Genomic DNA, 15,599 nt, shown 5'->3' with positions numbered 1-15,599 from the left:
TCCATCCTTTTATTTATTTATTTATTTATTTATTTTTCATTATACCATAGCTTAACTGTTTTATTATGTAAATTATCTAAATGAATGAGTAAGGCACATTTTTTTACTATTTCTTTCTGCAACACTTGTTAACCACGTGCTGTGCTAGAAATGAATTCCTAGCCCAAATTTATCTTCGTCTCTTAGCGAGAGACAGCAGCATACAACACAATATCTCAATTTCTCAATTAGCTGTTCCAAAATGATTTAGCTTTAGCGTTTGCTCTGATTAATGCAAGTGTCAGGCTGAAATCCGGCAGCTTTCCTTGTCTTTGCATATATTTAACATGAACTGAGTGGGCTATATGCAGTACAGTTTGTCCCTGTACAGTTAAATACGGAGAGCCATCGAGTTAAACAGCATATTAAATATTTATGCCTTCTGTTCACTTCACATCAGTGTCCGTTCGAGAGTCCACCTGACAGGTGTTCTGAGCTCCATGTGAAGTCCAATACATATGTATAGAAGGACAGATCCATAGCCGCAGGAATATATTGCACCGGGCGAGACTGAGTGGATGTGAATTGATGAATGTGGGCTGTCAGTGTTACGCTGCACATACTTCAACAGCTTAGTGTCTCTAGGTCTGAATTATATACAAAGATCTTTAAGTATGCATGCATTCATCTGCTTATTTATGTAAAAGATGCGCTTCAGAGTTTTGACGGTCTACAGGTCTTTTCCTGAAGAACCATGCGTCATAGTTCTGTCCCATAAATGTAAATCTCCACAATAATGTCTCTCTTAAGCTGTACATTAGAAGATATTTATTCCGTGTAGAACTATTAAACAGATGTATCAAGTGGTTTATAGAAAATAAATCAACAAATGTGCTTTTTCCCTCCGACGTCCTTGATTGCTGCAGCTAAATGGATAATAGTAATACATTAGCTAAGATTGCATTTTATTCACCTGCATTTTCAAGTCAGTGCTATTTCAATGATTTAAACTTAAAGGCGTAGTGTGTGTTTTTGCCATTTCTGCCATACAAGCATATAGCTCTTTCCCCAAATCCACACCATTGGTTGCATCAAGGTTGATTCTGCTTTAAATAATGCTGATGTATGTTCAAGTGTGCTTTTTTTTCTTGAATGTTTGCTTCTAGTAAGTTATTGAGTCTTATACACACACCACCTTGATGTTGTGATTGATCGCTGTGATTGACAGCTTCTCTGAGTTGAGTGTAGCAGTCCCAGCAGACTTTATTCCACAGATTGAGGTTTTCACTTTAATTTTCCAATAGCTTTGTTATTTCGCACAGACAAAATTAGTTGTTTTGCAGAACCCGAGGGAAGTTCGTTTAGAAATTTCAATTGACTTCATAAGATAATTAGTAAATAAATGTTTGCTAGTATTTGTGAGTTTCTGAAAAACCTTGATATTGCTGCTTTGCTGTGATTTCTTCAGATATTTAGAGGTGCAGTATGTCAGTTTGACACCCAGTGGTTGAACTAGGTATTGCACACTTGGTTCAAAACATACGCAAGCGCAGGTTGCCAGATTGACGACACCAACAGTAGTGTGCCTGACTGTTGAGACTAAAGGCTGATTGAAGGCTGAATAAAATTGTGTTCTAAAAAAAGTAACAGCACGGGATAGAAGGAATATTTTCTTTATTAAACGAGAAATTACTATTTTAGAAATGGCTTCTGTTTCTTGCAGCTGAACAACAGGATAAACTGACAATGATCACCACAGGTACACCTTGTGCACTTTAGTCAGTGTTAAATGTTAATAATGTGAGTTTAAATGCCTATTACAATACTACTGAAAGCAGCAGTCAGTTTACCTTGAAAATAAGATCTTAAAAATAAAATAGATCATTTGAAATTGAACTTTAGAACTGTGACTCAGTGCAAGCCAACACATATCAGTGATTCAGCATGTACATTGAATAATTTTAAAGAGGTATAATATGTATTAATTAGATTATAAACCTTACCATTTCGTTCGAGTGCAGTAAGTGCACTATTCTGTGTTTCTGAATGGATGTTTTTAAATTCTGTCATGTTTCATCTGGTGCAAACAGCTATATTGCTTACTGCAAATCTCATCATGTAGTATGTTGTTAGGACACGGGTTACAATGTAACCTGCTCTCCTATTGTTTACGTTTGTAATATTTATATTACTTGCTACTTACTAAACACCTCATGTGGAACTCTGAGGGCCCTATCATACACCTGGCGGAATGTGGCACAAGGCATGATGCAATTGTTATTTGCTACTTTCAGCTCAGCGCAAGGGTCATTTTGAGGTGTTGCACCATGCTTTTTAAATAGCAAATGTATTTGCGCTCATATGTGTGCCCATAGGCGTTCTGGTCTAAAAAAGCAGACATGTTTTGGCACGTTGCTGGTGCGTTGCTACTTTGAGAAACTGTAATAGTCTGTTCTTTAGACCAGAACAAACCCGGCCTAAAGTCTGGCGCAGAGCGCGTTAGTTGTGCGCCTCGCTTGCACGCTGCTTAATACACACAAGATGTAGAGCAAATAACGCAAATATATTTTCATATGAAAAATAATTAAAATATTAAGCATATATAGGATATAATAGGGATATATATAGGATATAAATATAAAGAATTAAAATATTACAAAACATTTTATTTTCTAGCCTACATGAATTTAAAAACCACTGCCTTGAATCCTTCATCTCGGGAGGCTTTTTCAGTTAATTCAATTTGCTTTGTTAATAATGTTATTATTATTAGCAGTATTATTTATTATATACATATTTATGTTTGCTTTATTAAAAAAAGCTTAGATTTGTCCTCCTGTCAGGTTTTAGACCATATAGGGCATAGCAGGTGTATTTGGAAATATTTTGATCACACTTCATTATTATTGTTCATTTATTCGTTTGCTGGAAATTAGAACTGAATTTAGAAATAGTTTTGAAACAAATCTTTGCGCTTAACAAACAAAATTAATTATTTATAGGCTAATTGCGTAAAGGTTTCCCTATCCACAAGAGCAAAAGCGAAAGTGAACTTACTTTACGTCATGTAAATAGCAAATGCGCTTATGCCGCGACGCAGCTGGCTCTTAAAGGGAATGGGAGATGATACTCTGATTGGTTTAGTCTCAAAACGCACCTATAACTCATTAAGAAAAAAAACTCAACCCTTTTAGACGCCATGGCGCAAAGCAGACTTTCCCATCCTCATATTAGCACATATGGATTCTGACTATCCCTGAATGCGTTTGCGACCCACACTTTCCGTTTTACGCATGGACCAACAAAATAGAGCGCTGAATCTGTCTCATTTTGGAGTCTGCTACTGTCCACCAGAGGTCGCATTTCGGTCACTTTGAGAGCCTTTCTGACTGAATTAAGAAAAATACATGTTTTTTCCACCAAGGCAACCCGGGGTGCTGAAATATAATTGGCTAAACTGGCAGTGGACAGGTTAAATGACCAAAACAAAGACTGACGTTCCGGCACGTTTTGCACATTTTCAAAAGCAGAATATCTGACTTCAGCATTGTTTTTCAGATAAACAAGAATGTTCACTTAGCATGTTTCTTAAATATCTGCAAACATATTATGGTATCTTTATGCTTTAGAAGAGCCAAAAACTTACAGCATCTTTACATCCATCTTTTCATCATTTGGTTTTACTTTCTTACAGCGGAAAGAAGTGAAGATGTGTTCTTAATCAATCTGTTCATACAAAATATAAGAGGCAGTCCCTTTTAAAATGGCCAAATTTGTGGCTTATTTTTGTTCTTTGCTACTGAGTTGTAAAGTTATATTAGTATGATAAAGTAGGATTATTTTTATCATTGCGCTACTTGTATAAATCTATATTTATTATGCTGATATTTATGCTGAAGCAAGGGCAATATTTCCACTCATTTGTTTAATATGACTTTGATTGAATATGATTGATTTTTAGTTGTCAAGCAGCTAACCATTAAGCTTGTGTTTATATGACATAACCAGAGGTAAGTAATGTTAGGTACAAGTGTTATTAAATCTGAAGACCTTTAAGATGTACTGTATGGATTACAATGTGCAAAAGGGGAGTTTAAACATTCTGCCTAATATCTGCTTTTAGTTTTTGCTGAGGCGAATGAGTTGTTTATGTCTCTTATGGGTGAAATGTTCCCTTAAAACAAAACAACATTAATTCAGAGCTGTTTACACTATTATGTGCAGATAATAAATAGCAGATTTACCTCATTACAAACTCATAACAGATGTTTTATAAGCATGAAATCTATAACGTAAGACCGCAGCGTTATGAGAAAATGAAGTTTCAGTGGCCATCTGTGCCTCTGCAGGAAGTGCAAACAATACAGTCGAGGACATTATGCATTAGGTGAGTGAAACATGCCCACCACTGCTCAGTCCACACGGCTGTTTGCCAAAGACACGTGACCACATTTAGCACAGAAGCCGAGGATTTCAATTTTGACAATGCTTATGAATTCATTACTTTTGCTCCAGTAAACGTTCACTTGCTACAGAAAATGGATTAACTTTGTCGCACGCCCATCTGCGCTCGATGAAAATACCATTTTTAAGAAAATACAATGAATTGCGCCTACGGAATCGCTCGATTATTTCTGATGCCGTTTATAAATTTCAATACCCTGGAAAACGTTGTTCTATTGTGTTCAGTTGAGAAATATCAGTGTGTTCTCAAATAAGCTGATTTGCTTTCGCAGAGGCGCCCTATTTCACCGCCGAGCCCAGGAGGAAGATGATGGGAGAGGTGGAGAAGAGCGTGGATATCCAGTGCCAAGCTCGAGGTGAGTGCTTAACATGCAGGACTTAAACCCATTGATTCCAGAATTATAAGTATTCTCTCCAATATGCTTTACACACAATAGGCACACAATACACCTCAACCTCCCCCTGAGCACCCAGAGCTTTTGCAGTCAGTAATCTTAGTTACGTAAAAGTATTTATAGCAATTTTCACATCACACTCTATCCGTGGTGAATAAACTCCCATGAGCTCCGCGCGGGTCTATTAACCAACCCCAAAGACTCTGCCCGGGTCTGTTTGGGGGTGATTTATAAAATCTGTACATTTAGAGGATGTCAGCATGCCTTCCTGGAAGACAAATGGCGGCCTTTTGGGCGAGTGGCGAAGAGTTTACGATTAGCTGTGAGATATGAGGTGTTGATGGGAAGGGGCTTAAACCATTATCATTATAGAGTGGAAAAATGGCCGATGAAATGGTATTGGTTTTCTGCCAGAAATATTCTCTAGCCTTCTAATAGTGCCGAAATGGAAAGTCAGCCCAACTGTTATAACCGTACTTATGATATTTGTCCGTTGAGGTTCAGGCTCGGCTCAGCTGCAATTTCGGCGAGGGGTAAAAATGATCCCTCAGCATCAGATGGGCTGTGAGAAATAAAAACAAGCGAGTCACTGCGCCGTATCCTCAAGAGCGGAAAGTGGAATCAATCCATTACCTCTCTTATGTGCTGCTTCTGGGACCGTTCTCACTTTTTTTATGTGGCTGGATTGAAAGGAATCCTTTTGTTTTGAGAAGTTATATCTCTCCAGAGCAGAATCACAAGTCTCCAGCTAGAAAGGATCAAGGAAAAGACTATAACACATGCCCGGAGCCCCTCGCTCTTTTGATACGTCTCGGAAAAAAATTTGCACAGCAAAATCTGCGTGTGTTTGGTGCTGAGCGAAGCTCGACACAGTCGTTAACCACAGGCAAAGAGCGCTAAATGAGTTTGAATAATACAATCTGGTGGCCTTCTCTTGATGCAGACGAGAGCCGCAGCGAGTGATGATTTTCTCTGTTAGCTTTTTCAGCTGTTGCTTAAATCATCCCCCCCGAGAGTCCACTTTTCCAAGCTGCCAGAATATTCTTAGAAGCATGCTAGCCGAATCTGTTTGGAGGCTTAAGACCTTAGATCGTCTCATTTCCACTTGACACTTCATCTTTTTTAATATCCCACAAAGGGTGCAGCCAGCATGTTCAAAAATAGACCTTTGAGCGTGTATAATAAGTGTTTACACCAATGCTGTCTGGACAGACCCTCATTTCCAAAGAGAAGAATGGGAATACACATTATGTAATTTTATGTTAGCAAAATTATTTATTGAAGCTTATAAGTTTATACAATATATACTGGTGCTTTAGACAGATTTCAGCAGCACTAGTTGGTATTAGCTTGAATGATTAAACTAGCCTTGGTTTATATCAACTTTAGGTTTATACAACAGCTTTTGAGGTAAATGAACTACAAACGTTAATTAAGTGTCATGAAAAGGATTTGAGAAGATTGATGCAAATTAAGAGCATCTTGGACATTAAAAAAGAAAAAAACTTGATTGTCTATGGCTGTAGCCATGAGATGTGGTTACAAAAAACAGCTTTAATTTGTTATACAAACCAAATAAAAGAGCACAATCCATTAATGGCAATATATATGCATATATATGATGAAGCAGGAAAAAATGCAAGCACTTCACAAAAGCAAAGACAATAAACAATTAGAAAGTGGAGGGAAATGAGGGTTTATTTACACAGTGTAACTGATGATCTATACAAGGAGCTGGGGTCTATTCCATAAACCAAACTTACAGAAAAAGCCAGGCTTATTTTGGTAAGTCAGGTTTATTAATGGCGGATTCGGTTTCATAAATCAAATTTACGATAGTTTAAACTTAGCTGCTATTTGGGGATTTCCGCCTGGATTTTGCCTAACCAAATTTAAAAGCTTCCCAAATCCACATGCAGAGGTGTAAATACAAAAATTTGGGATCATTTTAAAGAAAACCCTTTGAATTTTCATAAAACACGATTGAAAGTGTTTAAAATAACTGTATATGTTGTCTGTATTATAATAAACACCTAAAAAAGAGGCGCTTTTTGTATTTTTTTTTATAAACTCAAATTTAAAAGTGTACCTTTTAGGTTCTGTGTGGTCTAGCGTGCTGTAGTTAATTTTGGTGGTTCCTGTACATGTCTGTAATCATAAGAAAAAAGAAAAAGGTCTCTACCATAATCTATGCAAAAGTTATTGCATTCCAACAGATGAGAGGTGCTGTACAAGCCACAGAGACCGATCCTTGTTTACATATTTCACTATTCTTTTGTTTGATCAAACATAATTCACTGTGTTTGGACCACATCAGACATGTAAAAGGATTACTTATGCACATCACATCAAAAACAGGAGAATGGCCCTGAAGGGCACAGCATAAGGTAAGAGATGACAGCTGTCAGTGCTATCTGGGGCTGCTTATCGATCATGAATGTATTGTTTACATTTCTACTCCATGGAAACACCGGGATTCATTCGGCAACTGTTTGGCATATGAATATAATTCAGTAAAAAGAATGCTAGAACTGTATGAGCACCGGCAACAGCTTTAATTTGAGCTATAACTTGTACATGTGTCATATGAAAAAGTATGAAAATGAACCAATGTAAATACCTAGCTCAGGTATCCAAAATACTGTGTATTTAAGTGTAAATAACTTTTATACAGTAGAATAAAAACCAAAGTGATGCATATGTGCATAAAATATAGATTCTACACTTTCAAACGAAACCACTTACGAGGGTCTGGTGCAACGCTAGACCTTTAAATCTGTACCGGGTCCGCAGAGTTTAAGTGGTTAAAACTCAAAACTCAAAACTTTTTCCTTGCAAGCAACAATTGGCAGTAAGCGCATATCTCTCTCTCTCTCTCTCTCTCTCTCTCTCTCTCTCACTCTCTCACACACACGCACACACACACACACACACACACACGCGTCAAGCACAATTTTAATGTATTATGACAATTATTTAATTTCATGTTAATAGGCCTAAATAGTTGCCTATATTGTAAAATATATTGCTACACATGTAGCCTATTGAACAATCTGCAGTTTCCTGTCAGCCGTATTATTTGATTATTATGTTTAAATTCTTATATGTTTGAACTCTAAAAACAAACGCGGCTTACTCGCTGTGAACATAGCTGTGTCTCATTTCAGAGCTCTTTCAGGTCTCTATGTTGCCATATTAGCACACAACGTAATCGATGTATCTATGCTCGACTTTTAAGGGTTTATGACAGTAATGTGCACGAGCAGTTATCTGGATTATTTAAACTGAACTCAGACTAGTCAGATCAAATGATCTTCAACTTGCTGTTATGGAACCAGTTAAAGCGTGGACGTTTAGTTCGGCTCATTCAGGCTTCAAGTCAGGCTTTTGACTTTAATCCCCGCTTTTCTAAACCACTTTTATGAAATAACCCCCAGGTGGGTATAATCAATGAAATGGTAAGCATGACAACAAATGAAAGCATTTGGTATGCCTCCCACCAAACTCAAAATGTCAGCAAAATAGTCTTAATAAGGGATGCTCTGATCGATCGGCCGGAGATTGGTATTAGCCGATAATCACATTTAACGAGTGGATTGGTATTCGCCAATCTGGCCGATCTCATGAACCGATCACAGGGGTTTGTTTATGAGTTTACAAGCAGAATCCGCAAGAGTGATCCCGTATATTATACATAGCCTGCAGCAGCCACAACACATGCAAAGTTAAATGATGCGTGGATGTATGAGCGATCGCTGCATGAGTGTCACAGCAGCTAAAATATATACAGATGCAGTGTGACCTTTGTTCATACAGTTTATTGCCGCGACTTGTGTGAGTGATGGTTTCTTTGTTCCAAGTGCAGCCTTTGTATTTTCAGTGTTTTGAGCTGCTGTGACACGAGCGGAGCGATTGCCCCTTTCTAGTGTCTCATCCAACCTTATAACCTCTCCCGAAAGCTCCATGAGTCTCCCGCATATTCATAGGGGCTCTGTGATCCCCAAAATGTGTTAAAATACCCGGAAATCATGGCGAGAAGATTGAATGAGGAAGAGAATAGATTGCGTGAGGGACAGTGATGTTCTAAACAGCACATTTGTTAGATTTAATGAATAGAGCAGTAAAGATATCAGATATCAGTTATCAAGTGCAAAATCCCTCTGCCATTGAGAGATCTGCTGTCAATAGTTGGAGACAAGCAAAGTATTAGAATGGTCTTGCATGTATTCAGGCCTTTTTTTACATAGTTACATATACAACTGAAAGATCTGTGTTTTTGACAATATTACAAGTTCACTAAATGATGGCTGGAATTATTTTTTTCATGAATGTTTAATAATATAACTTCTTATAATATATATACATATATTGCAATAAATAGTGGTTTATAGGCCTATTTTTTTTTGTAAAAAAAAGTAATGGATTTATGGGTGTGCATTTTCCTATGCATCAAATATTTGCTCCAAACGCTTCTTGATTGAGACATTTTGAATTCTTCTTTCATCATTTGCAATTTTCCAAAAGTGTTTTGTTTTTTTCTGACCAATTTTTATATCTGTGTTATATGATTTTTTGTAAAGCTGCTTCTGTCATGACATGTTCATACCTAAATGGTTAAAAGAGATGTGTTTTAGGGATTATATGCAGCATCTGTAATTTATTCTCTTAGGTAAGGAGAGATTCCCACTTTAGTATCATACTTAGAGGGAAAATGTGCTTAATGCATTATAAAGCTTGAAGCATTAGAATCAAAGCTTGGGATCGAAAGAACCGGTTCTCAGTATCAGCTGCAAAAATCCTAAATGGAGCATCCCTAGCCTTAATCGTTTGTGCTGATGCAAAAAAAAAAAAAAAAAATCCCTGTTTTGGTTTTTCATATATTGATTTATTATCAAAATAATATTAATATAATATTTATAGGTCATTTGAGGTCCCTTAGGAAAAATGTGACTGAATAGAAACAAAATCATTTACAAGAAAAAAAACATTTTTAGACCAATTTATAATATTTAATTTAATATATATTAGGTTTTGATCCAAACAAATAACATAGACACCATTAACATTTTAGGATAGGGTTTCTAAATAATACTGTATCTAAATCGCTTTAAATTGACACACAGTGTCAGACTCAACCCAACTGTTCTATTTCTACCTTCATCTGACCCTCATGCTTTGTTTTATCTTGCAGGAGTGCCCATGCCCAAGCTGGAGTGGTATAAAGATGCTGTGCCCCTCAGTAAGCTCAACAACCCCCGCTACAAGATCATCTCCAGCATGGGCCTTCAGGTCAGAAAGCTCCAGCCCAGCGATGCCGGAATCTTCCAGTGCTTCGCTAGAAACTCAGCCGGAGAGGCTCAGGTCCACACCTACCTAGATGTCACCAGTGAGTCCGACCCAGTCATTCTTTTTTATCACACATTTTCCAGACTAACTCCAATAATTACTGACACAATCGAGATGCCATTAATGGTATTAGATGTGACCTGCAGCAAAGCTCAGCCGCTGCAAGGCAGTGACAGATGTGTTGTTTTTAATCTGCGCTTGCGTGTTTTCTCACCCCTTTCCATATATGAGATGCAGTGGCTCCCCGAGGAGAGTCCTGTCTGGAGTTGATTACATCGTAGTGTCTGTCAGGGCAGGGGCCGATCTGTCCACGAGGACATTAAGACCCCCTCAGAGGATTGCTCTCATCACACTGATAATTACAGCAGCCCCGATTGCACATATTTACTGCATGTAGATTGCTCTAATGATTTTTAACTTCCTGCCGCTTTGACCTTTTAATCATTCGATTGTCTGTGATTGTCCTGAATTTTTTGAGAAATGGAGGCTGCTCATCGAAGAGAAGAACATTTGACATTTTACAATGTCTTAACTACACTCACTGGCCACTTTGTTAGGTACACCTGGTCCAACTGCTTATTAGCGCAAATTTCTAATCAGCCAATCACATGGCAGCAACTCAATGCGTTTAGGCATGTAGACATGGTCAAGAAGATATGCTGCAGTTCAAACCTAGCATAAGAATGAGAAAGAAAGATAAATTAAGTGACTTTGAACTTGGCATAGTTGTTGTTGCCTGACAGGCTGGTCCAAGTATTTCAGAAACGGCTGATCTGCTGGGATTTTCATGCATAGCCAAACCAACAAATGCTTTGTTGATGCCTAAGGTCAGAGGAGACCTCACCAAAATTAGAATAGAAGATTGAAAAAACGTTGCATGTCTGATAAGTCTCGATTTCTTCTGCGACATTCAGATAGTAAGGTCAGAATTTGGCATCACCAACATGAAAGCTTGGAACTATCCTGCCTTATGTCAACAATTCAGACTGGTGGTGGTGTAATGGTGTGGGGACTATTTTCTTGGCACACTTTGGGCCCATTAGTACCATTTGAGTATCGTGTCATCACAGCTTACCTGAGTACCATATCCATGTATTAATGACCACAGTGTACCCATTTTCTGATGGCTACTTCCAAAGGGATAACGCTGTCATAAAGTGCGAATCATCTCAGATTGGTTTCTTGAACATGACAATGAGTTCACTGTAATCAAATGGCCTCCACAGTCACCAAATCTCAATCCAATAGAGCACCTTTGAGATGTGGTGGAACAGGAGATTCACATCATGGATGTGCAGCCGTCATATCTGCAGCAACTGTGTGATGCTATCATGTCAATATGAATTAAAATCTCTGAGGAATACTTCCAGTACCTTGTTGAATCTATGTCATGAAGGATTAGGGCGGTTACAAAGGCAAAAGGCCAATAAAGTGTCCGGTGAGTGTGTGTTTCTGAAAAAGTACAAACACAAAATTATAAAAACTGTTTAGATGCGTGAAAGAGTAAAATAGATTTGTGCTTTTTTATTGTGTCCCATCATGCGTTGCATGAATCAGGGGAGTAATTTACAAAAAAAACTGTAGACTATAATTAGTCAAGTGCTTTAAAAACTGGGTACAATGAGATGTCATTATTCAGTTCAGTTCAGTTCATAGAATATTTAAAGGCAGCTTACTAGAATTAACAAAATACTTTCAAGCAGACCTTGAAAACCCCACAAAAAGTATTTCTGCAGCTATATTACAAATGTACATTGAATGTTACTGTACTCTACACTGTTAAAAATGCAGGGTTCCACACAATTCACAGTTCCATGTTGTTTCAACACAAATCCATTAAGATAACATGTCTAATTTAAGTAGATTGAACATAAGTTCTTCAAAGCAATCTCCAGAATTGTGTTTTTAAGCTCATTTTAAATAAGTAGTTTTAAAAGTAGCAAACATCTTTTTCTTTTTTTTTTTTGAGTGCAGGAAATTCAAAGAGAACAATCTGGAGGAGTAAAACACAATGAATTCAAAAAGAGCTTTGGCCAAAGATATGTACACAGTCTAACGTGATTTGCTTGTATGTTAAAATAAAATACTAAGCCAAAATTACACTTCACTCAGTTTTCGCTAACCATATGAATTCTTTGTAGCACAACATGATTATTTGAATTGATTTTCTTCAGTTATTTTTGATTGGATAAAATAACCCTAAACCAGAAGTGCAACCTTTGAAGTAAAAATCAGTCGTCATGTGCAGGAAAAAGTAAAAAGTGGACGCAAACAAAATGTTAAATAAGAGCTTTTAATGCAGATAAGCTAATAATTTCAATGTAATTAAATCTCTATCTAGAGCTGAATGGCTGAAGATTGCGCACTCTTCTTGCATATCGATTGCACAAATCTAAACTCACTCATTGACCGTGGATTCAATCAGGGCTGTGTTAGTTCTTCTGCAGGCTTTATTATTCATGTATAGATCTGTTTCATGCTAAAGTGATCAAGGACAAGTATAGTGGTTGAATGCTAGTGTGGCGTGTAATCACTCAACAGGCCTTTATCTCCCTTGAGAGCCTGTGAACCGGGTCAACTCGAAAAAAAACAGAGTGCATCGAGTGTGCTGATTTTCATTGACACACTACCTGTGATTTTGAAGTGTTAGACATTGTGTCAGGATATGCAGTGTCAGTGGTGTCGCATAAACTGTGCTGATGAAGATTGCACGAGTTTAAAGGTTTATTATACAGTACAATGAGTATTGCATTTTTAATAGAATAGTTTGTGTGATAACCAAATAAAGAGAAGGAATAATAGTAGACTATTCAGGAGTTTTGTTAAAACCTTATTAATGTTTTTTTTTTTTCTGGTTGGGTCTACCATAGGTGTGTTTACTATACTATATATTGTACACATGCTTCAAATGTAGCTTGTTTAGTCAGAATTCAGGTTTACAAGACATCAATTTTATCGAAATCTGAATACTTGCAAATTGACCTAAAATGCTAACATTGGGAATCAGGTTTGAAAGTGCATGTTTGTTTGTTTGTTTGTTTGTTTGTGTGTAATCGACACTGGTATACTGGTAATGGCACTGTCTGTGTTTTATTATTGAGTTGGTTGGAGCAAGTATTGGTTACAAATTGCGGGTGTCCTGGTGGCACAGTTGGTAGCACGGTCGCCTCACAGCAAGAAGGTCGCTGGTTCAAGCATCGGCTGGGTCAGATGGCATATCTGTGTGGAGTTTGCATGTTCTTCCCGTTCGCGTGGGTTTCTTCCGGGTGCTCCGGTTTCCCCCACAGTCCAACGGCATGTGGAATAGGGGAATTGGGTAAGCTAAATGTCAGTAGTGTATGTGTGTGAGTGAGTGTGCATGGATGTTTCCCAGTGATGGGTTGCAGCTGGAAGGGCATCTGCTGCATAAAACATACGCTGGATAAGTTGGCGTTACATCTCAGTCAGAATTTGGCATCAACTATATGAAAGCATGAATCCATCTTACTTACCATTCTATCAATGGTTCAGGCTGGTGGTGGTGGTGTGATGATGTGGGGAATATTTTCTTGGCACACTTTAGGCCCATTAGTACCAATTGAGCATCGTGTCAACGCCACAGCCTACCTGAGTATTGTTGCTAACCTTGTCCATCCCTTTATGACCAGTGTACCCATCTTCTGACGGCTACTTCCAGCAGGATAACCCACCATGTTATAAAGCGCAAATCATCTCAGACTGGTTTCTTGAACATGAGTTCACTGTACTCAAAAGACCTCCACAGTCACCAGATCTCAATCCAATAGAGCACCTTTGGGAAGGGGTGAATCAGGAGATTCGTATCATGGATGTGACAAATCTGCAGCAACTGTGTGATGCTATTATGTCAATATGGACCAAAATTTCTGAGGAATATTTCAGGCACCTTGTTGAATTGATGCCATGAAGGATTAAGGGAGTAACTAATAAGGTGTTAACAATAAAAAGGACTCATATGATATTATAGGACTTTTAGTTTGACAACATCAATGTAATGTAATATATATTCTTGTCTTGGTAGTTTCAAATGATTGTCACATTTGCATCCAAATAAGGATCTTTTGCTTTTAAAAAATGGCATGCTTTACTTTTCCAAATAGAAATACCTGTTCATTTACACATCTCTGCCTATTAAAAATGACCCAGCAGCTCTGCCATGCTGCATTGGACACAGTGTCAGAACTGCATAATTAGATTCTTGCCTATTGTTTACTCTCTACAAATTTGCAGACATGTCCCGGATCACAATAAAAAGCATCAGTAGTGTTTTGATAGGCATAACACTGTTTTAATATAATTTGCTGGCTGTTGTTTGGCCTCTTGTAATTATTTGCATGTTCCTGAGGGGGATTGTGGGTGGACTGCATTAAGCGTGAGTGTGGGGACACTGAACGCATGTGGCGTATTTTTGTCCTGATTTAAAATGTGTCTGTGTGTCGTGCAGGCATGGCTCCAGCCTTCACCGCGCCGCCGCTCGACATTACTGTCACAGACGGAGCAGTGGCCGCATTCACCTGTCGCGTTTCTGGAGCCCCCAAACCTGCCATCGTCTGGAGGAGAGGTAATTCTGGTGCGATACGAAGCTTCATGTTATCGTTGGTTTTGCATTTCATTGTTAGAAATGGAATAGAATTCAGTTCTAATAAAAAAGTAGAGTAATCAGCCAATTGCCTATTCACAGTAGCAAGGTACCCACGGGTTCAATAAATATCTTAAAATGTCTTAAAAGCAAATTTTAGGCTTTAAAAAGTCTTAAATCCACTGACATATTGCGTTGTAGGTCTTAAAGGGCACCTATGGTGAAAAATCTACTTTTCAAGCTGTTTGGACAGACAAATGTGTATATATAGTGTATAGACTGTCATATTGGGGTGATATAAACACACACAGTCCTTTTTTTTCAATTTAACAACATAAAAAAAGTGGACCAATTGGAGTGGTTTTCAGACCAATCGCAACTTTACGTAGGAGAGCTGTCCCCCCGCCCACCAATATTGATTGACGGCCGCGTTCATATCCGCCATTTTCAGCGTGTGAGTCAAAGCGATATCACTAAAGGAACACCCTTGCTCTATTTTTAGATGAAAGGCTCATTGGGCTCAACACAAGATCAATATTCTCCACATTATCGCTCTAATCAGAATTATTGCTTGTACCTTTTGCGTGGCACGGCGCGGTGCATTTCGGATTTCTGGGCGTGGGTTTCTGTCGAGGTGCACGTGACGGAGCTTCGGGTTGGTGGCTCGGCGGCCGTGGCGCCGTTGTGTTTGCCCTGGTGGAGGCCTGTGTTTGGAGGTCTGGAATGCGTGGCGCGACGATTCGGGACAGTTCATGTTTCTGTCGCACCACTGAGAGTGTCTGGTGTGCCGTGACGCGGCGCATTCGGTGCCTCAGTCA

At 38.3% G+C, this 15,599-nt stretch overlaps 1 protein-coding gene across 6 annotated transcripts in view; it reads left to right on the top strand.

Annotated features, from left to right (window-relative positions):
• The window catches only part of sdk1a (sidekick cell adhesion molecule 1a), a 534,220-nt gene that overhangs the window by 343,039 nt on the left and 175,582 nt on the right, over window positions 1-15,599 (top strand). For all 6 annotated transcript variants that reach the window (XR_015481051.1, XR_015481050.1, XM_087244896.1 and 3 more), the window contains 3 exons: window positions 4,716-4,799; window positions 10,030-10,224; window positions 14,647-14,763. Coding sequence is in view for 4 of the 6 variants with exons in the window: in XM_087244896.1 (XP_087101022.1) it covers window positions 4,716-4,799; window positions 10,030-10,224; window positions 14,647-14,763 (396 nt within the window). In the remaining 2 variants the exon portion in view is untranslated. The remainder of the gene's footprint in view (window positions 1-4,715; window positions 4,800-10,029; window positions 10,225-14,646; window positions 14,764-15,599) is intronic.

The sequence above is a fragment of the Danio rerio genome, chromosome 3, assembly GCF_052040795.2.
Source record: "Danio rerio strain M-AB ecotype USA chromosome 3, GRCz13ab, whole genome shotgun sequence".
Lineage (NCBI taxonomy): Eukaryota > Metazoa > Chordata > Actinopteri > Cypriniformes > Danionidae > Danio > Danio rerio.
Note: the sequence above shows the minus strand (reverse complement) of the source record. Positions and strands in the feature narration are given on the sequence as shown.